Source organism: Sitophilus oryzae, unplaced genomic scaffold (assembly GCF_002938485.1).
Source record: "Sitophilus oryzae breed Bouriz unplaced genomic scaffold, Soryzae_2.0 scaffold_1274_pilon_pilon, whole genome shotgun sequence".
NCBI classification, from domain to species: domain Eukaryota; kingdom Metazoa; phylum Arthropoda; class Insecta; order Coleoptera; family Curculionidae; genus Sitophilus; species Sitophilus oryzae.
In genome coordinates, this window is record NW_022145920.1 from 3,426,126 (window position 1) to 3,447,798 (window position 21,673).

Genomic DNA, 21,673 nt, shown 5'->3' on the forward strand with positions numbered 1-21,673 from the left:
CCCCCTCCCACTCATTCTACATTTTAGTAGAAATCTAGAGTTCATGGACGCAAAAACTGTTGGATACACTATGAGGCTCAAAAGGACTGTGTAGAGGACATAATCATAAATAGCATAAAATATTCTATAATGAAAAAGTATATACCGGGTGCGTCTCAAAAGTGGCTCACCCCTATAACTTTTTATTTTTTCTGTTTGGTTTGGTTAGGGGTAAAAAACGAGATTTGGTATGATAGTAAAACGACAAAAATTAGGATGAAGGACGTGTTCAAATGTTTTCACACACATATTTTTTTTTACTTTATTCGATAGAAAATAACACTCTGAATAGAATGACATATCATATGTCAGCTTTTGACATTTTCGCATACGGCTTATTTGAAATTATAACTTACGGTTCATAACGAAAATTTGACTCGAAATACCAAGTGTGTGGTATCAAATCATTCGTAAAAAAATGCTTTTTCCAAATATACTAATGAGCCACCCTCGTTCCATTTGAAAAAATTGAGTTATGATTAAAAATACGAATTGGCCATCTTTTAACCGGCCAGGACGAGACACTAAAACATTAGACGATCAAATCTATTTTTCCAAGGCTCCTCGATTAAGAATTAATGTTTCTAACATAGCCATGGCACTTTAGATTGAAATTTAAAATACGATTTTTTAATAAGCGAGAATGTCAAAAGTTTACATATGACATGTCATTCTATTCAGAATGCCATTTTCTATCGAATAAAGTAAAAAAATACCGATGGTACCATTTCAAAATCAAAAGTTGTAGTCATTTTCGGTGAAACAGGAAGTGACCAAAAACAATTGAATACGTAAATCAATCCTAATTTATGTCATATACTAACATACCAAATCTCGTTTTTTTAACTGATAAAATAAAAAAGTTATAGGGGTGAGCCACTTTTAAGACGCACCCGGTATTTACCCTTAAACTGGATAATTTATAGCTTTATGAGAAATTATTAATATCTGAATGTCTTATTATTAGGATTGAATATTATGATTTATCTAAAATAGATAGGAATATTGGTTGGTTTGTATACTATCTATCAAACTATTTATACAATCCAACGCAAGAAAATAATATCTATCCTTTTGTGGCTTGTTCATTTCTGGAAAATTACTGTATATTTAGCCACTGTCAGTCACAAATGTATAAAATATGATTATGTAAACTAGCCAAAAAAAAACGATTCATTTTTTGTATAATGGTTCATACTTTGTGATAAATTTTGTATTGGTTGTAAACTAGCTGGAAATATATAATTGAACAAACATTTGTAGCTATTTTAGTTGAAATTTTATTTTTATCAAAATAAATGAGATATTTAGATAGATTTGATAAATATGCTTTTCAAAAAAGCTATAAACTAGCCAAGGGAACGCTTTAGCCGTAACATATACGTATAAAACAAAATAACAAATCAATGCTTACCCAATATCATCTGCATCTTTTATAATAAAGTCTTCTAAAGAATCCTCATTTTCATTGTCCCCTTTATCATCGAAGCTACTACTTATCTGTGTCACGACGTCTGGTTTGTTGTTAATCGGTTTCAAACCAGGTCTCATGTGTATCTTTGGATACTTGCTCTGATATACTTCGGGTGAATATAGAGAGTGATCTCTTTGTATGGTAGTAGTGACAGTTTCCACTATGCTAGTCGGTTTTACCAAAGTATGAATCTCCGTCACAGTATCTATAATGTAACTCTTTTCAGTTTTTGTTACCAGTATGGTCAGCGTACTTGGCGGACCACCAAGTGTCTTTACTACGGTTGTCTTTGTTATTGTGACAGTATGAGTCTTGGTATGGGTAATGTATCGGGTAGGAACAATGGTAGGCCGCGATTCTTTCACCTGACTTGGTTGGTGCTTTTTGGATACACTGTCACCGTCAACTATTTTTACTTCATTGCCTGCGTGGTGGACTGGTTTTGTTATGATATCATTTAGATCTTGCGGAACAGTTATCAACTCGGGAGTAGGTTGAGTTGTACTAGTCTTTTCAGGCAAATCACTAGTTACTTTTTCCACGACGTGTTTAGTTTTTTGTTTGACGGATTGCTTTTCTACATCGCCCATGTTTGGATGCCCTATAATAACGTCCAGTGATGGTTTGGATTTAATAGTTGGTGTAGGTGTAATTATATTACCAGCACCATTTGACGCTGCATTTAAGTTATCTTCAGGTAGAGTATTTTTTTCAGTAAAATTTTTATTAAATTTATTTTGCCCGGAAGGTATTTTTACAGGCTGTAGAATACCAGTAGGTCTTTTAAAGTGTCCCTTATAAGTAGTTATTCTGTGTGTGGTCGATGGGCTACTGAACGGAGTAGTTGCCGTCGTTGTTCTTCTATGACCTGGTCTACGATACCCTGGTATTCTAGGTCTTGTAGGCCGATCGTATTTTTGCGTGGTAACGGTGGTAATAGTAGGTTGTTTTATAGAAGTGCCATGATGCACAGAAATAACGTTATTTATAGGATTGCGAGTTGTTATCAAAGGGGGCGGAGACATTCCCAGTACCACTTCCGTCGTTGGTATAGAGATCTCTGAACGAACCGGTATTTGCCCAGGAGGGGGTGGAAGCATTTCTTCTACTGGAGCTGGTACTAGTGGTTTTAAAGTGCTTACACCTACATCGACGTCAGGATTATATTGATGTATATTTGGAACACGCACTATATCATGCCCTGGAGAATTAACGTTAATCCTGGGTGGTTTCATAACTGGACTTGGTATATTTAATAATATATCTTCTATTGGTGGAGGTGGCTGTAATATTTCCATATTATTTATTTCTTGAGTTAAATTTGCTAGGTCAATTGCCAACGTCTCGCCACTATTTAATCCAGCTATTGGCATTTCAGATAGTTTATCAACTGTTGGTATAGTTATATTAGACACGATAGTCCTTTCGGTTGTTGACAATTTAATTTCAATAGAATCCTCAGCTGGAGTCATAATATTCACCTCATTAGTTGGTTGGTTCCCTGAGTATTTAGAACTATCAAACGGTCGTTCTGTTTGAGAATACGGTTTATCATTGCTGAAAATCGGGACTGTTACAACTATAGGCGAATTAGGAGTGTGAGTATCTATTGGCAAAGACGTTACTTTTGGCCTACTGCTTTCCGTGGGTCTCCTATTAAAGAATCCATCCTTTGTTGATCCATTTTCATCGATGAAAATTAAAACCGGTTTTTGGGAGGATGTCTGGATCTTTTGCTTAACAGGAGTAGTTTTTGTAGTGGATTCAACTCTGGAAATGGTTGGAATATTATTAATAACTAACGAGTTTTCTTCAGTTTGCTGATTATTCTCGAATTCGCCGAATGGAATAGTTGCGGTTGTTGATGTTACATATTGCGGAATTTTGGTATTGAATGGTCTATTGATTATATTATAATAGGACGCTTCTTCTGGTGGTTGTATGGGTTTATGTTCGTGTATTTTTGGCACGTCAAATTGAATTTTAGGATTTTCATATGAATTTTCAGTTTGTTTAATATTTGTATTGCTAAGATCGAACTGAGAAAACTGATTATGATCATACGGAAATCTAACAATTGAATTATTTTGTTTAGAGTCTGGGAACCTTACAAAATCGTTAGATTTTTCCGTGGTACTACTTGATTCTTTTTTCCTTAATAGCTCGATAGGAATTTCTCCTGGTTTCAACGGCCGAGGATTTGATTCTTGAACCACCTCACCGTATTCATTTGGAGAATCATCTTCTAGATGATCATCCGAAGAATCGACATCGCCATTCTCGTTTTCCATTATTTCCTTGTAAATATTTTCAGTATGGTATTTATTCAAATTTACCGGATTTCCTTCGTGTTTGTTACTTTGTTGTGGTGAGTAATTTTGAACTGAGGGAGGATTGAAATTATTTGCCGATCCTATGTTGTTATTAAAAACTGCTGTAGTAACTGGACCGAGAGGTATTGGTAATGGACTCTTTCCAGGTACATATCTATTGTCAAATTGTTTATTTGGCAATAGATGCTTATTAGCAGGAGGTGTTATAAATTCTGAAATTTGCGTGTTCGGTCTAGGTCGTGGTCGTGGCAAGATGCGTTTAGGTGGCTGGGAATATTTCACTTTATTTGGTCTGTTTGGTTTCTGTTGTAATATTGGTTTTGTTTTATGGTATACAGGAGGTACCATATCTGTCGAGGGTTCTTTTGGAAATGATTGTATTTTCGGATAGTACGTTGACGGAGGGTGTACTTGAACGTTGTTAACGGGATGAGCATTAGGCTTGATTGCTGGAGGCAATTGTTCACCTGTCAATGCTACATTTTCAAAGTTATTTTCTGCATTAAACAGATTTGGTTTCTCTTGTGGTTTTTGTTCTGGGAAATAGTTTGGATCTAGATATTCTTGATTGTAATTTATATTAGTTTTATTACGAATTACAATAGGAACGGACGGTACTGGTACAGTTGCAGTTCCGTGATTTATAATATGAGCATTTAAGTCACCATGTTGCTTTGTAAGTCCAAAAGATAATGGAGGAGGCTGAACATCTATGTTTGCGTTTCCAACGTGGTGAAGTAAAACTTCTTTAGGTTTTGTCGGAATTATGTTTACGTGCACTTTTTGATTTTCACTGGTGTCAGGTTCCTGCTTGACAATGTGATCATTTGATGCGCCGACTTTTATAACACCAGATACTTGTTTTTGGCTGATTCCATCGAATGGTGGAGTATTGTGATAAATAGAGGCTAATTGTGGAACACCATTTTTAAAATTTTCGATGCCAGAAAACTCCGGCTCTGGATATGGACTAGGGTCATCAAAATACTGTCCGTTGGGATGTATCTCCGTTGATCCACCATAAATTAATGCTGTCGTTCGATTGAAAGGGATATTTACAAAAGCTACTTGAGATGGTTGTAGTTGTACCAAAAGGGGTTGTCCGGTACTTCGTTCGATTACCTCGGGTAGTACCAGCGGAATAGATGATATAATAACTGGTTTTTGTTGTGCGGCATATATTGGAGGATAAGAGTTTTGATTTTGAGTGTCTATGTGGTAATTTTTATATATAGTTTCTTGCAAACTAGGTGTAGGAATCTTCTCTGGTGGAACATAAGATGCTGCATTTTGATTTGCTAGATATGGAGGTGGCGTTTCGCCGCTATATTGTGCAGCATATACTGCATGGCTCCCCCCTGCAAAATTATTTCTAGTGTTTTTTCCTCCCGATATAAAGAAATCTTGAACACGTTGGCTCTCGGAAAATGCTTGCTGATTTTGCTTGTAACGGTTACCCGATTGGTAATTATTTGACTGATGGGAGAGAATTTGACCTCTATTGAAAGAATCTAACGGTATATGTTTCCTTTTATCACCTTTGAATTTTTCTAAAGATTGTTTTTGGAAAGGCGGAGTCTCTTTGTTCGGCACATGTACTATATTTGCTTGACTCGCTATATTATCTTTTATTAAGGAGCCTTGAGGTCTATGTTTTAATAAGTTATTTTGAGAGTTCCAGGAATTTTTTTGTGGCAGAGGAGGAGGTTTCATTCCGAGGGGAATATTGTTTTCTTCGTTATGGATAGGAATGGTCGACGGAAGGCGTGGACCAACTCGTCCAGGTTTGCCCACTATAACGTCGGAATTTGCTGTAATGATATCTCCTGGACTAATAGGAATACCGTCATTTAACAAAGGTGCTTCATGTTTTAACTTACCTGGAAAGAAAATAAATTTAAGTTTCATATGTCAGACAGATTTTGATCAGAACCAATGGCTAAAGAATACAAGGACAAGTAGTGCCCATATACGGGCTGCAGCAGAACTTGTGATGTTAGACGCCATTTTTTTGGAGGTAACGAATAAGTCATCAACTGGTCATCAGCGATAATTATAGTCATTTTTAATAGTTTGTTTGTAGTGAATTTTGTATAAACTTTATTATAATGGCGATTAGTTGTTCAGCTTTCAAGTATAAAAGCCACAGCGATAAGAAAGAGCCAGGAGTTACGTATCATAGGTAAATAGACAGTCTACTCCACCTTTTTAGCGTTTTTTATTGAATTCGATAATTATTTTTCTGATATTATATGTACTTGATATGTGCTATACGTCGCTACTAGTTTTGTACGTTTTGTTGACATTTTAATACGTATTTTTCGTAGTTAATTAGTATAATACCACCGCATACACCATAGACATAGTCAAAACATTTATCAAAAATATAAATATCTCTTCAAGCAGTTGTGTTAAGAAAAATATGTGCCACGGCACTGTTTGGAGGTATGGTAACAATTTGGTCTCGGGTGTTATTAGTCCTTGTATTCTTTAATCATTGATCAGAACTCTCTATGCAATTCTCAAACTTGACATAATTATATGAAATTCTCAAATTTGACACAATTATTATAGAGAAAAAATATGTGTACATGTGTACAGGGTGTCCCATTTTCGTGTGTTTTGCAGGGTTTAGGGTTTAGTAGAGCAACAAAGATGCGGTTTTCACATCACTGTGCTATTTTTTTTATGAAACTAAAGATGCTATACACAGATTTGTCCTAGCCGTCTTAGTTACTGAAATACAAGGAGGAATTGAAAATATTGCATTTTTCGATCACCTCCATATCTCGGATATCTTATAACTTATCGAAAAGCTGAAAACTGAGTCCGTATAGACACGGTAAAAAATGCATTATTTAACTTTCTAATATATATGCGGCCGGTTCCAAATAGGTAGTTTCTTTGCAAAAAAAATTATTAAAAAATTAAAATAAAAATTAATAAAAATAATTTGAATTATAAAAACAATAAAATTAAAAACACAATAAATAAAAAAAAGAATTAATGTAAATTAAAATTAAGGTAAATTATTGCACAAGCACATCACAAATATCAATAACTCTGAAAAAAATGATTACCTAAAATCTGCTCATTTCGGTGCTTCATTTTCGGTGCAGTTTATTAAGAAAAAACGAATGCAAAATTATCTGGTTAAATTAAATAAAAAAAAATAATACTCTTTTTAACTAGGTTGAATTTTTGGTCTTCTCATTTTTATGAAAATAAAAATAGAGTTTAATATATTTCTAGAAAACTCGTAATAAGACAAAATAAAAAAAATAAAAATTTTCGTTTGTTTGAGTCATATTTCAAAAATGACAGCTCTCAGCGAAAAACTAATTATACCACTGGAGTCTACGTGAAAAACTATACGAAACTCAATTTTGACCTTTTCGATAAGTTATGGGATCCGAGATACGAGGCGAGTCGAAAAATGCAAAATTTTCAAATTCGCCCTCTATTACAGGAACTAAGATCTGTGTGTAGAATCTGAAGTAAAATGGAGAATCTGTGTGTATCATCTTTAGTTTCATAAAAAAATAACATAGTGATGTGAAAACCGTAACTTTGTATCTCTACTCATAAACGAGAAACCCCCGAAAATGGGACACTCTGTACACATAAAATATAATTCAGATAGTATATTTTTTTCTTAAATGTTTTGAATTAGGTTTAAATATATCAAAATCAATTTAATCAATATTTATATAAATGATAGTTCCCATTTAGGGATTAACCTATTAGGTTTTTCCCCTAATGTGATATAAAAGTGCATCATTTAATTACTCAAAAAGTAAAATTACTTACTTAACGTCTCAGGCCTTACTGAATCATTCCATTCAAATGTAGCAATGTTTTGACTTTCAGCAATTTCAAAATCATCCCCTACAGCACCACCAACTGGAATATACACAGGAGAACGATTTGGTCCGTCCTGGCCGGGATGTTTTATTTCTTGTTGATTCTGCGGTAAAGCCTCGATTACTTGAGGACCCAGAGGATTTTTTCCTTGAGTTATCGTAGTATTCACATCATTTCGTCTTGTACTCTTTAAATTTTGGTTTATATATCCCGCCATAGCGCTCAGTACAGGCGTTAAAGCTTCCAATGTATTTGGAATGTTAATTGAACCTAATCCGAGTAAATCTTGCGGAGGCGTCGCTGGTTGTTTCGTGCCTGGTGTTTTCCCAGGTGTTTGTTTTTTATTTTTATCATTCTTATCAGTCTTCTTATTCGTATTTTTATTAACACTACTGAATTGGATATTTGCTGCGGTTGCTTTAGAGGGATTCACTTTATTTTTATTTTTAGTTTTATGTCCAGGGCGTTTTACTTTACTTGTTACTACATCCACTTTCGTTTCCTTTACTATCTGCGATGAACTGCTTGCTCCTGTACTCCATGTTGAAGTACTACTTAAACTTGGAGTTGGTAGCAAATTAGCAAAAGGATCATCGTCTATAAATACAATAGTAGAACCTGTTATAATATTAGGTTTAGAATTACTGAAAGTCCCTTCTAATACAGCATTTGTTGTTGTTTCGATACTGGCCTCTAGTGACGGTAAACTTGTTTTCTCTATAGGTAGAACCTGAGTTGGTTTGATCTCTATATAATGCGGGTTTGGCACTAAAGTTATATCGATAACTTGACCGTTGAGTAACGTTCCAACCCTCTTAATAGTATCAGAGCTTTTGTTAATGTCATTTGCTAAAGAAGAAATATAATCAGAATTAAACAAGCTTGGATTCAAAGTTTCTGTTACTATATTTTCTTCAATTTTTGTGCTAGAATTAATAATAGTTGATTTCGGATCTTTTTCCTTCAATAATGTCGTTAAATACGTAAAAGTTGTATAATAAACTTTCGTCGCTAAAATATTAAATTTAGCATCAGTTTGTAGTATACTTTGGGAACTTTTATCATCTTTTTCATCTGTTACTTTTGTATTAGTGGCTTTTTTGGTAAGCAATGGAACTTTTTCTGTAACTACGTCACTCTCTGTAGAAATATTCGTATATATTGTAGGTGTCCCATTCTCCAAAACGGTATTGTAATATGTATAAGTAACGAAATATGTTTTGGTTACGTCAGTAGTTTCTTCGTTGGTTTTTGTAGGCTCTACTAATCTATTCTCGAGATGTTTCATACTATCCAACGCTATATACGACGTCATAACAGGTCTATCTCTAGGAGGTATACTCTCCGTAATAACCACTTGTGTTACAACTTCTTTAGTGCTAATTACACTTTCTTTGCCATCTTCATATAAGGTTTTTTCTAAGTTGATAGTACTAAAGTACGTATTTGTATCTTTAACAGGTTTGGTAGTTTGTGAAGGCCTTAATAATGAAAGATAGTCATCGGGAGCAGTTACGGTGTTAGATACAACATGCTGCGATGATATTACTAGTGGTTGTTCCCCATCAAGAATCGTGTTAAGATAGGTATATGTAGTGTGAAAAACGCCTACAGACAAGTTCGGATACTGCAAATTTAAAATATTGAAATAGAATTAACGTTTTAACTTACATATTTATTGAATACCTGAGTTAAAGTTATTCCTACTGCCGGAGTTGGAAGTATTTTTCCAGTGTTCATTCTTTCCTCTGTAGCTACATTAGAAATAACCTGTTCATGACTAGATACTGTCGTAGTACCTTTTTCAAGATAGGTGGTTAAATAGGTAAAAGTTGTAAGACATGTCTTGACTACAAATTGATTTGGATCTAATTCATTCATCGGTTTTTCTGTCTGAAAAATAAAACAGGCTTTTAAAATTTATATTAATTTCAAACTTGTAACTTACAATGTAAGTTTCTTGAGGTAACGTTAACATCATATGATCAGATAAAGTACTAGGTTTTAACGTAACTGGCTTTTGAATACCGGATTGTACACGTTTAAACTCCTTATCTCCTGGATAAGTTGTTTTGTCTCCAGCTACAATTACTTCGACCCCGTTGGACATAACTCTTGTAGCTAAATTCCTTGCTTCTTCTTTTGGATTTGCATTTAATTCTAAGAAAGTATTAAATGTTAATAAAATAAATTTAAAAATATAGTTTTATCTGAGAACTGGTATTTACAAAAATACAACTATTGATCTACATGATACAAAAAAAACTGTCGATATACAAAGAGAGAAGCACTCACCTTCGGAGTTAGATACCGATAAGGAAGAAGGATTATATTCCAGATTGGGAAGAGAAGTTGGCTGTACATCAGTAACTTTGTCCATATTGTCCAAATCTAGTAATGTTAGAGTAGTAAAACTGGTGGCGGATTCAGTAACTGTCGTAGTTTTTATTTGTGGTCGTACTTCTGTAGTCGAAGTGACGGTCTCCTGGTCGCCTGCCACACGGGTTACAACAAAAGTGTAAGTACGCAATATTGTAGCATTTACCGTTTTAGTTAGGTACTCGACAGTAGATAAAACGGTCGTTTTAAAAGGAAGGATGGGAGCGTGAATAGATTGTGAAAATTCTGGGAAAAAGGGCTCATATTCCGGAAGAGACTGGAATGATGGAGTTGATTCCTCGTTATCGTTTACTCTACTATTGTCGTTATTTTTTTCATCGACATGTTCAGAATTTTCTATGTTTTCTTCATTTTCGCTATATTCATTTGTGTGTTCGTCATCGCTAACATCTTCTTCATTATCTTCAACGTCTTCATTATCAAATTCCTCATTTTCAAATTCATCCTCTTCCTCAGTTTCCTCGTCTTCGTTCTCATCGTCTTCGTCATATTCTTCAATATCATCAATCGTACCTTGTTCATTATTGTCATTATGTTTTTCATATGATAATATGTCTTTTCCCGGACGAGATTCGTTTATCTGAATATTATTTATATTTTTATCGATCTGCACATCTAAATAAGTATTCTGCATTACCATTTGTGTATTTAATAATTCTGCCGTTGGACTTATTTCTACCGATGGTATATTAAGTAATTTGCTTTTATTTGGTAGTATTCGTTTACGCGTTATAACAATTTTTCTTCTAGGTTTGGTAGCTTGTTGACCGTGTTCCTCTAAGCCGTTTAAATAATTTGTACTCTGTTGTATCTCCTCTTTAGGCACTAAAAGTCGTTTTTTCTTTTTTATTTTAACTTTTCGTCGCCTTTTCTTTAAACCTTTTGTTTGTGTAGTATTGTTTTGTTTATGAGTCAGTTCATCATTTAATAATACAGGTTTTTTTCTAATGAGTTTCTTAACAACTCTTCTTCTCTTATTGTTACCCTTTTTACTATTATTATTTTGGATTTCTACATTTAAATTTCTTTTTCTTCTATTCTTAACTATATTTACATCATCATTAGTTGTATTAATTATAATATTATTGCCAAATTTATTCGAAACGTAATAATTTTTGTTAGTATTGTTAACTTCCTCTTGCACACTTAAAAGGCCCCTAGGTTTCAATGTGAACGTTTCGACCTTGGCATCATCAGGGGCAGTGATACTGCTAAGGTCACTTACGCTAAAAAATCACCGTCAGACTTAACTTTTTTGAAGTCTTTATTATCTGACGCTTTAACATACTTCAAGGTATATTTTTTGGTAGCTTTGGAAGCTTTGTGAAGTAAATGACTTGGGGTTTTAGTTCTAAAATGTTTAGGAACATCGCCAATTATGCTTTCTAAGCTTTCTGTTTCTTTCGTTGTTGCATCTGATTCTTCTATATTAACTTCTTTGGTAGCTGGTTGAACAAATTGATCAAAAGGCTCTACGGTACTAATAAGTTTATCATCAAAACTTTTAGAAGGTCGTACGGGAATATAAGATGTTTCTCTTTTTCGTCTATTTTCTTCTCCAACAGTAACTGTCGATAAAACAGTGGTAAAATCTCCCGGCGTTCGACCTGACACGTACAATGTTATTACACTAGTTTCTTTCGGTGGTTTTACCCGTGACGGTGACGATTTATTTTTATTTTTTTTACTTCTTTTAGGTGCACGACTGGTAACTTCAACAGCTTCATTTTGAAGAGGCTCCTCTTCTTCTACAGGCAAATCTAGGTCCTGATTTGCATCTTCTATTAACACCTGTTGTGCTTCATTTAAGTTAAATACACCGGCAGGTGTTTGTGACAACAAAGCTTGATTCTGCAGTAGTTGATTGGCTTGCTGTTGCTGTTGAAGTTGTTGTTGAAGAAGTGGTAATATAAGCGTGTTTAGCTGCGGTGCTTGTCCAAAGACTGGTAAGGTTGGTGTAACTACTACCGTATCGGTAAAGTAATCTATTGCAGTTATAACTTGTGAAGTACTATCAAAAATAGTAGTTAATATCTCCTTGCCCCTGAAAGTAAGAGGAAGAATAGTTTCAATCGTACTAGTTACAGTAGTTACTCGAGTACTAGTTCTAGTTTTGTACTCAGTTGTTGGTGTGGCAGAAACAGCAGGTACTCCAGGATTGTTTGGTAAACCTAACAATGGATTTTGAGGTAAAGCACCACCTAAAAGTAGCTGTGATAATAAAATGTTCGCTAGAGGAGCTTGAGCGGCTAAAGCCGGCTGTATCGTATTAACAACTTCCTCAACTTGGTATACTGTACTGGGAACAACATGCGAAAATGATGTTTTACGACCTCCAATTGTCGTTGGGGTGAAAGTGACACTTGTAGTTGGTGTTTCGTTCAGAACAAATTGAGTAACTAAGGTAGCGCCATTATTTCCAACTGCTGTATTTTCACTTAACAGAACTTTAATTTCTTTTCCAAATGGATTAACAGATGTTGAGTACTGTTTTGGATTAAGGACTTGTGTGCTTTGTTTAGCGCTTACTATGTTTTGATACTCGGTCACTTTACCGTTTATTAGAGAAATCGTTGTTTCAATTGGAATTTGATAAGTCACTGTAACTGTACCATCAAATTTTGGAATAACGAAGTTATCGTCAATCTGTTGATCGTTTTGATATCCTCTACGATTATTGGGTCTGCGTGTGCTTCCTCTCGTTCTGCTACCCTTTCTACTGCTCGCAGTAGTTTTTCTATTAACAGACGATTCCGTTAAGAATCCACTTCTCAAACGGCTGTTGCTTCGAGGTGCACTAGTAGTTGTTCTTCTACTGATGCTGTTTCTTGCTTTAAAGTTAGTTTTTCTATTTAAACTAGTGTCTTTTTCCCTTAACGTAAATTGGGTTCTTCCAGAAGAAGGCTTTGTAGGTGATATTCTTTGTCTTTGAGGAGGGGCGTTAGTTGTCGATGGCGGAGCAGAAGTTGTACCAGCTTTATATTTATTGGCTTGATACCTATTTCTAAAAAGAGAGGGTTTTGATGATGTTGGTTCTTCTAACGGTTGGACCTCAGATGACGGAGCTGCAGTTGTTCTTCCTGTCGGCCTTCTGAATCTTGAATAAATTGCTTGTCTTTTTGCCCTCTTTCTAAATGGTCTTATTTGAACACCGTTATATGCTCGGCCTCCCTTAGAAGTAGGAGTAGTAGGAGCTGTTTCAGTTTGTGTGTTTAATAGAGAACTTTCATAATCTGTATCTTCTTCCTCATCACCATCTTCCCCCTCTTCTTCGAGATCTTCATCTCCTTCCTCTTCTGCTTCGTCTTCTGGAGCCGGTGTAGTCGTAGTTGTAAAAAGATTTCTTCTAGGAAACAGACCTCCGGCCCTTGGTCTGTTTAGTGCTGAATTAGGTCTAGCAAATGTAGTTTTTGGTTTAGCGGTTGTTGTTGAACCCTTGTTGGCCTTAAATCCAGATTTTGTTGTCGATTTGGATGTAGTAGTTCTTGATACTGGATTGGCCCGAGCAATAGGTGGTCTCTTAAAACGTAAAAGAGGATTATTTCCTCGTCGGCTTTGTTCCGTAGTACTTTGAAGTGGTAAAGTGGTATCGCTGGCTTCTCCTGAACTATCTGTGGGATTATCGGTAACGGCCGTAGTTAGATCGTTTTCAATACCATCTGGCGGTGTTTCCGTTACAATTTTGGAACTTGGTGATCGACTTAAACCACCTGCTGCAGTAGGTCTAATTCTAAACCTTGAATTTCCACCAAATAATGAGCTAGATCTATTGCTACTAACAGATGATGTTCTCGAGTTTCCTGTTCTTCTAAATCCTGTAGCTGTTGGCTTAATTTGACTTGCGCTATTTCTACGACCTCCTGTATTCGTTGTTGTAGTTTTTGGCCTAGAGAACCTTCTTCCACCTGACGCCGTCGGTTGAATAGCTTGGTTTGCTCCAGATGAACTTCTTCGTCCGCCAAAGCGATTAGTTTTTGAAGCTGGTACTGCTGTAACGGTGGGAGTAAAATCAGAACGCGTTATTGTGGCCGCAGTAGTAGTTCCGGACTTGTTACGTCGCGGAGCAAAAGGTGGTCGTTGACGAGGCGCAAATGGACGAATAGCGGGAGTAAAAGTATTTTTTTTTGGTTGAAAACCCAGTCTGCCCTTCGATTTTCCTTTATCATCATCCTCTTCGTCTTCGCCAGTCTCTTCAGTGCTGTTCTCATCAGTTTTTGATACAGAGTCGCTTAATGATCCTTCAAGTACTACTGGAGTTGGAGCAATAGCAATAGCAGTAGCGTCATTACCTAAAATTTTCGTAGGGGTAGGAACGATTTCGTTTATGCTGGCACTAGCTGTAGGTAATATGAAGCTTGAAGTACTTTCAATGACTTGTGCGTATCGCCCGTCTATTATAGTACCAAGAACCTTACTTTCATATAACGTAGTGGTTTGATTTTGAATGATGCTTCCTTCAATACGTCTCACTAAACCAGTACGGTGTGCTGTTGGTAAATCAGTCGGTAAAGCTGCCTTTCTTTCTTCATTTACTGTTAATGAACTTGTACTTTCAATGACCTGAGCATAAAGATCATCAATGTATTTACCTACAGCTTGAGTAGTATAAAATAAAGTACTAACACCGTCAGCATCTACTATTTTTCCTTGATTAATACTAACAATACCGGTAGGTTTTATATTTACGTCTACAGTAGCACTGGGCGTAATATTTTTTAAAAGAATAGACGATGTACTTTCTAATACTTTAGCATAAACTCCGTCTATGAATGTACCAAAAACATCAGTTGACATCACCGTAGTAGTACCATTATTTTCAATAGTATTAACAATAGTGGACAACAGCCCAGTTGATTTTACTTCTGAGTTTTTATCCGCTCCTTTATCGCTCCCTATTTGATTTTCATGAGTATCTTCGGTATTATTTAAGACATTTGTTACAGTTTCTAACCTGCTATTCAAAATAGTTTCATCGCCGATATAAGAAGTAGTGTAATAAGTATAAGTAGTAAAGAAAGTCGTTAATTCATCTTCACCAACAGAAGAAGGAATAATACTTTTGGCAGTTTCAGTTTGACTGGTAGTTTGATCCAACGTGGCAGTAGGGCTAATTGTTTGCTCTATTGTGGAAGTGGTTAATGGGATAATAGCTTCTGGTGCTTCAGTAGATTTGAAATCGGGAGTAACAATATTAGAGATAGTTTCCTCACGACTAGTAACTTTAGTTTGACCTTCTTTATAGAACGTCGTCCAATACGTAAATGTAGTATAATAAGTTACAGGAAGGCTAGCATCCTCCGTTTGTAAAACTTGTGTTGGTGTTAGAGTCGTAGTAACTACATTAGTTACAGTTTCTAATCTGCTGGCAATATCACTAGATGTTGTTCCATGGTACATTGTAGTAAAGTATGTAAAAGTTGTATAAGATGTTTGTAACAATAAAGTCGGAGATGGTATAATTTCACTATCATTATTACTTTCGGAGAAAACTTGATCATCTACTAGTACATTTCGTTTTTCTAAATTTTCAATTATTCTCTGATCCCCTTTAGATGTGCTGCTGCGAACATCTGTAACCATCGTTGAAATCGTTTCATATTCACTTAAATCTAAAATATCATTTTCATTTTCTTTTTTATTTTCAAGTTCCTTATCCCTATTTAAAGTAATATATTCATCTTTATTTTGTGTCTTGGATGGATTAACATCATTCTGATCAACATCTATCGAATATTCATTACTATTTGCGCTCTTTTGCCTATTAATGCTACTGTAATTATTAGCACCAGTAAATTTAAGACTCTTTAATCTATTCTGTAATAATAATTGACTCTCTATGCTGTTATCTGTAGTTGTGTCTGACACACTGTCCTCTTCGAGATTTGGTAGTTTGGTCGCAAGAATATCTAATGGGTTATCTCCTACGGCGCTAGGAGTTACATAGTTAGTGTATACTTCAGTTCTACTAGAAATTTCTGTTTCGCCGTCGACAAATATAGTTGTAAAATAGGTATATGTTGTATACAAAGTTTTAATGCCATTGGCAGTTTGTAAATGTTTATCATCTAAAATTGGAGTAGCAATTTTAGATTCATCATGGTCATTGACAGTATCCAAATAATCGGTGTTTATAGGTTGTTGAGTAGAAGAAATTACACCTACTGCCGAGGGTTGTATATCGGCTAAATCGTCAAAAGTTACAGTCTTTGATTTATATGCAGACGTATCAGAATTTTCCAATAAGGCATCCATAGCAGGATCGGTTGCATCGTTGCCAGGATCTAGTGTCGAGGTAATAACATTAGTTGTAACCACAATTCTACTGGCAACCGAACTTGTAGAATCTTGGAAGTAAGTTGTTAAGTAAGTATAAGTAGTATATAATGTCTTGAAAATAAGTTCAACTTCATCTCCTTCATCCGTTGTAGCTTCAGTTGTTTCTGGTTCTGATTCAGTAACATGACGTGTTTCAGTTGTGATTTCTTGAGGAGTTGTTGTTCCAATAGATGTTGTGGTATCGGATTCCTCTTCATCTTGTGTAGTGGTAGTTAGTTTATCTTCTGTTGTTAGTTCAATTGGTTCGGTTACTTCAGCAGCTGCATCTGTCGTTGTTTCTACCACATCATTTGCTTGTATGGAATTTTCATGACATGATACTGTTTGTAATGATATATCACTAGATACTACTACATTAGATTTAATAGAAGTACTTGTGCTATCTTCTAATGGAATATAGAAAGTTGTTAGATATGTTAATGTTTTATAAACAGTCGTTGGAACTATTTTAGAGTTATCGTGACAATCCAAATGTGCTTTGTTTGTGTCGATTTCATTTTCAGTGATTTCCGGTGTGGTTGTAGGTTCCCTTTCTGTTGTAGTAATTTCATCGTATTTTTCAGTCGTAGTAGTACCTTTTTCTGATGTTGTTTGTATTAAAGGTTGTTCAGTTGTAGTTGTTTCTTTTTTCTCTACAGTTTCAGACGGTGTTGTAGTTGTTGATTGAGTTGTAGTTGGTTCAAATGAAAAATCGTCTTCAAAGAAGATAGTTGTAGCCCCAGTACTGATTTTCGGGACTACTTCTGATTTATTTTTCTCCAATAATAGTGTTTCAGATTTGCTATTTAGTGGTTCAGTTGCCATTTTTGCTTGGGCTTGTAGGGATGCTAAAATCTTAGCAATATCTTCCGCACTAGGAGTTGATAGCATAACGGGCTGGGTTTCTGACGGCTGTAGAATATTTTCAGAATAAATAGTTGTATCGGCTGGAGGTGTTATTCCTTCTTGCTTTTGTTCATTGGCAAGTACCGACATTTTAGCAGCTAAGTCGAGCGGTTCATCTGGGCTATTAATCTTACCATTTCTGTCTTCCTTATTAATAGTCAGTTTATTAAGACCTGAAGGAGTAAACAACTCCTCAAGTTTTACCATATTTTTTTGTGTTGTTGTTGGTTTACTTTCGGTTGTTATAAAGGTAGGGTTCTGTTGGGAAGTTGTGGGTACGGTAGGTTCCGTACTTTCAGGTTCCCCTCCGCTTTTTTCCTTTGGAGTTTTAATGGTAGCTCTTCTTGTTGGGAATGGAAATCTATGAACTGCAGTTGGTCGAATTGTAGGCTCAACAGCGATTTTAGTTACTAGAGCCGTGTTTTTGGCAGCATCAGATGTGTGAGGTGTAAAAACAATAACTGTGTTTGCAACTGTCGTAGTAAAATCAGCAAAGCCAGTATAAGTAACTGTTTCCATTTGAACAGTGTTCGGTTTAAGCAAACCGGCTTTAAATAAGAGTTTGGCTTTTCTATCGGCTGGACTTGTAAGCTTAGATCTTTCCGTATTTGAATCGAAATCTGGAAGATCGATAAAAGAAAGGCCTGAAGGTGAAAATTCATTTCTAACAGTGAATGTGGGAAGATTATCCCAAGCACGTACTTTGGTAGCCTTAATTCCTAAATCGATTGGATTATCTTTGTGATGTATTATGTTCTCCTTTGTGAAGTCGTTTTGAGCGTTAATTTTTACGATATGATTTTCCGGACGTACAACATATTTTTGTTGGTCATATATGACTCGAGCGTTGTTTGATTGAGCTTCTTTGAGTATCTCCTGATCCACGAATAGTTTGGGTTGGGGTTTTGTGGAACTTTCATGAACAAATGGTAAGGATGTAGGAAATACGTAAACCGCTTGGGCAGGATCGGGTGAAATAAAGTCGGTATTGCGTACGAAATTCTTGTTTGCGTTCTGGTCAAGCTTCCAGTCATTTTTGAGAGGTTGTTGCTCGTATCCTTTAGTCTGTAAATCGTTGTCGTACAAAACGCGTGACGTTTTTGTCAGTAAGTGGGCGTAGAGTCGTCCATTATCGAGGGTGGTACCCAGTACTTGTGTGGCATATTCGGTAGTCACGCCGTCTTGAATGAACGTCCGCGCAGTAGATGTTATCAGTCCAACGTCAGGACGGACGCTGAGAAATCGGCCCAAGGAATTTTTGCCATGGGCGTCCACTAGGAGGACTGTTGTCACATCTACGAGATAGAGGAAGAAATAATTAGTTTATAATACAAAAGAATGAAATGGAGATGTTTTCTATACACATATGTCATATTTATAAATAACTAACAACAATTGCATGCTGTAACTGATATTTTAATGAAATAATAACAAATAAGTATCTATATTCACCTTTTCTTATGTTATGTATCTATTATATAGCATTTGGTTAATAAAGGCGATGTTCAGTGGCATAATGTAAGTTAGTTTTGTCCAAGATTTTAGTTGTTCTAAAGTTTATGTATAATACGTTCTCTTTTAATTTAATTAAAAGAAAACGTATGAATAAAAATGTAAACTAAATAACTATTGACAATTTCTGAAATTAATCTCGGTTTTAAAAATTATGTATTAATACTACTTACATATTATATTAATACTCATTATACTTTCTATAATAGAATTATAGAAAAAAAATCGAGTAAAAATATATGTTAGCACTGACTAAGGATAAGTGTATATTCGTATATTAATGCACCGTTGCGTTAAAGGGGTATCTGGCTCTAGGATTATTATATACAGATACTTAAGTCGAAGTAAATCAAAATAATAATTGCTAGTTGAATACATTCAGTTAGTCTAGACCAGTGTTTTTCAATCTTTTTGATTTCGCGACCCCTTTACAGGTTGAAATATTCTGGCGACCCCCTGTGTCATAGAAAGTCAAAAGAATAATTTAATGAAATGACTATATAGTTAGGTAATTATGTTTTCCTATTTTGGTATATTTATTTACGCGGGCCAAACTGCGACGTCGAATATTTTGCTTTGCAGTTTGACGAATCTACAGATGTTTCTGACTGTGCACAGTTTATAGTATTTGTGCGCTTTGAAGCAAATAAGAAGATCAGAGAAGATTTTTTTTTGCAAAGCATTTCCTGCAAACACTACTGGCTAGTGTTTATACGATATGTTTTTAGAAAGTACTCGCGACTACGACATTGATTGGAAAAAATGTTTCACTATTTGTAGCGATGGCGCTAAAGCTATGACTGGCAAAAAGAGCGGACTTATTGCAAAGTTAAAATCGATAATGCCAAACATATCCTGGACACACTATTTTCTTCATCGACAGGCTCTAGCTGCTAATGTAGTATACCTTCTGATTTAAATGACGTGCTCAAGGAGGTAATAAAAATTGTGAATTGTAACAAAGGTAAAGATTTGCAAACCCGGCTATACAAAATCATTTGTGAAGATTTGGGCTCGCTTCATCAAAATCTCCTTTATCACACAGAGGTCAGGTGGCTATCCAAAGGAAAGGAATTGACAAGATTTCTGGAACTGAGAGCTGAATTGTTAATGTTCTTACAAGATGCAAAATCTGAATATGCGTCTCGTTTTTCTGACCCTATTTGGCTCTTGAAATTAGCATTTTTGGCAGATATTTTAGCCACCTTAACAATTTGAACAAGAACCTTCAAGAAAGAGAAGAAAATATTTTAACAGCGAAAAATAAAGTAGAAGCATTTCATGCAAAACTTCGTTTGTGGTCAACTTCTCTGTAAAACAAAATGTTCGAATCTTTTCTATGTGTTCAGAAGGTTATTGAAGATAATGCAACAGACCAAAGTTTTGCAGTATCAGCTCACATTCCATACAGAGCTTGCATAATTTGCAAGAGTAACTTTTGGCATACTTTCTAGACTTCTGCACTCTGAAGCTGGCAATGGGCGTAGATGGATTTTAAACCCTTTTTTTCGACAAATCAATAGATCTGGCTGATGTCACCATAAAAATGAAAGAATGTCTTCTAGATTTAGCCGCTGATGGCATGCTTAAAATGGAATTTTATTCACAAAGTGTCGACGTATTTTGGATAAAAAGAAAACACAAATATTCAGAGCTGGCAAGGAAAGCTCTTAAATTATTAGTGTCATTCGCCACTTCATACTTGTGTGAACTGACATTTTCTTCAATGGTAGACATTAAAACTAAAAAGAGAAATAGACTGGAATTAGAAAACGATTTGATTATTAACGTTTCAAAAATAGCACCACAATTTGATAAACTTTTGAAAAATAAACAAGCACATCCTTCTCACTAAAATTGTGTTTTTGTTGTGTAAGAACCTCGACCTTTTCTTTCAGCCGGGGACCCTCCGAGTAAGGCTTCGTGACCTCTCTAGGGAAAACCCACAGATTGAAAAACACTGGTCCAGACATTTTTAGTTGATCTCGAAAACATAAAATGCAACATTACAACCAGTTGTTCGAGAAGTACCTATATCGGGTGCGTCTCAAAAGTGGCTCACCCCTATAACTTTTTTTTATTTTTCAGTTACAAAACGAGATTTGGTATGTTAGTATATGACATAAATTAGGATTGACTGACATATTCAATTGTTTACGGTCACTTCCTCTTTCACCGGAATTGACTACAACTTTTGATTTTTAAATTACACCTTCGGTATTTTTTTTACTTTATTCGATAGAAAATAACACTCTGAATAGAGTGATATATAATATGTCAACTTTCGACATTTTGGCTTAAAACAAAATTGTATTTTAAATTTCAGTCTAGAGTGCCATGGCTGTGTTAAAAACACTAATTTTTAATCAAGGAGCCTTGGAAAAATATATTTGATCGTCTAATGTTAGTGTCTTGTCCTGGCCGGTTAAATGGAACGAGGGTGGCTCATTAGCATATATTTGGAAAAAAACATTTTTTACGAATAATTTGGTACAACACACTTGGTATTTCGGGACAAATTGTCGTTATGAATCGCATGTTGCAATTCCAAATAAACCATATTCGAAAATGTCAAAAGTTGAGATATGATATATGTCATTCTATTAAAAGTGTCATTTTCATCGAAGAAAGTAAAGTCATTAAAGTCATCAAAAGTTGTAGTCATTTCCGGTAAAACAGGAAGCGACTGAAAAAATTGTATACGTCAATCAATACTAATTTATGTCATATACTAGCATACCAAATCTTGTTTTTTATCTGAAAAAATAAGAAAGTTAATAGGAGTGAGCCACTTTTGACACGCACCCGGTATATGCTTCATGACTAATGA

General features: G+C 35.2%; 2 protein-coding genes across 2 annotated transcripts in view; both read right to left on the reverse strand.

Annotated features, from left to right (window-relative positions):
* LOC115874373 overlaps positions 1-11,313 on the reverse strand; it is a 33,019-nt gene extending 21,706 nt beyond the window's left edge. Inside the window, exons 1-5 of the mRNA XM_030889518.1 lie at positions 10,006-11,313; positions 9,659-9,870; positions 9,397-9,603; positions 7,657-9,337; positions 1,454-5,726 (exon numbers count right to left, since the gene is read on the reverse strand). Coding sequence (XP_030745378.1) covers positions 1,454-5,726; positions 7,657-9,337; positions 9,397-9,603; positions 9,659-9,870; positions 10,006-10,750 — 7,118 coding nt within the window. The 5' untranslated portion in view covers positions 10,751-11,313. The remainder of the gene's footprint in view (positions 1-1,453; positions 5,727-7,656; positions 9,338-9,396; positions 9,604-9,658; positions 9,871-10,005) is intronic.
* LOC115874374 (serine-rich adhesin for platelets) overlaps positions 11,313-21,673 on the reverse strand; it is a 217,560-nt gene continuing 207,199 nt past the window's right edge. Inside the window, exon 3 of the mRNA XM_030889520.1 lies at positions 11,313-18,626. Within this exon, the coding sequence (XP_030745380.1) occupies positions 11,332-18,626 (7,295 nt within the window). The 3' untranslated portion in view covers positions 11,313-11,331. The remainder of the gene's footprint in view (positions 18,627-21,673) is intronic.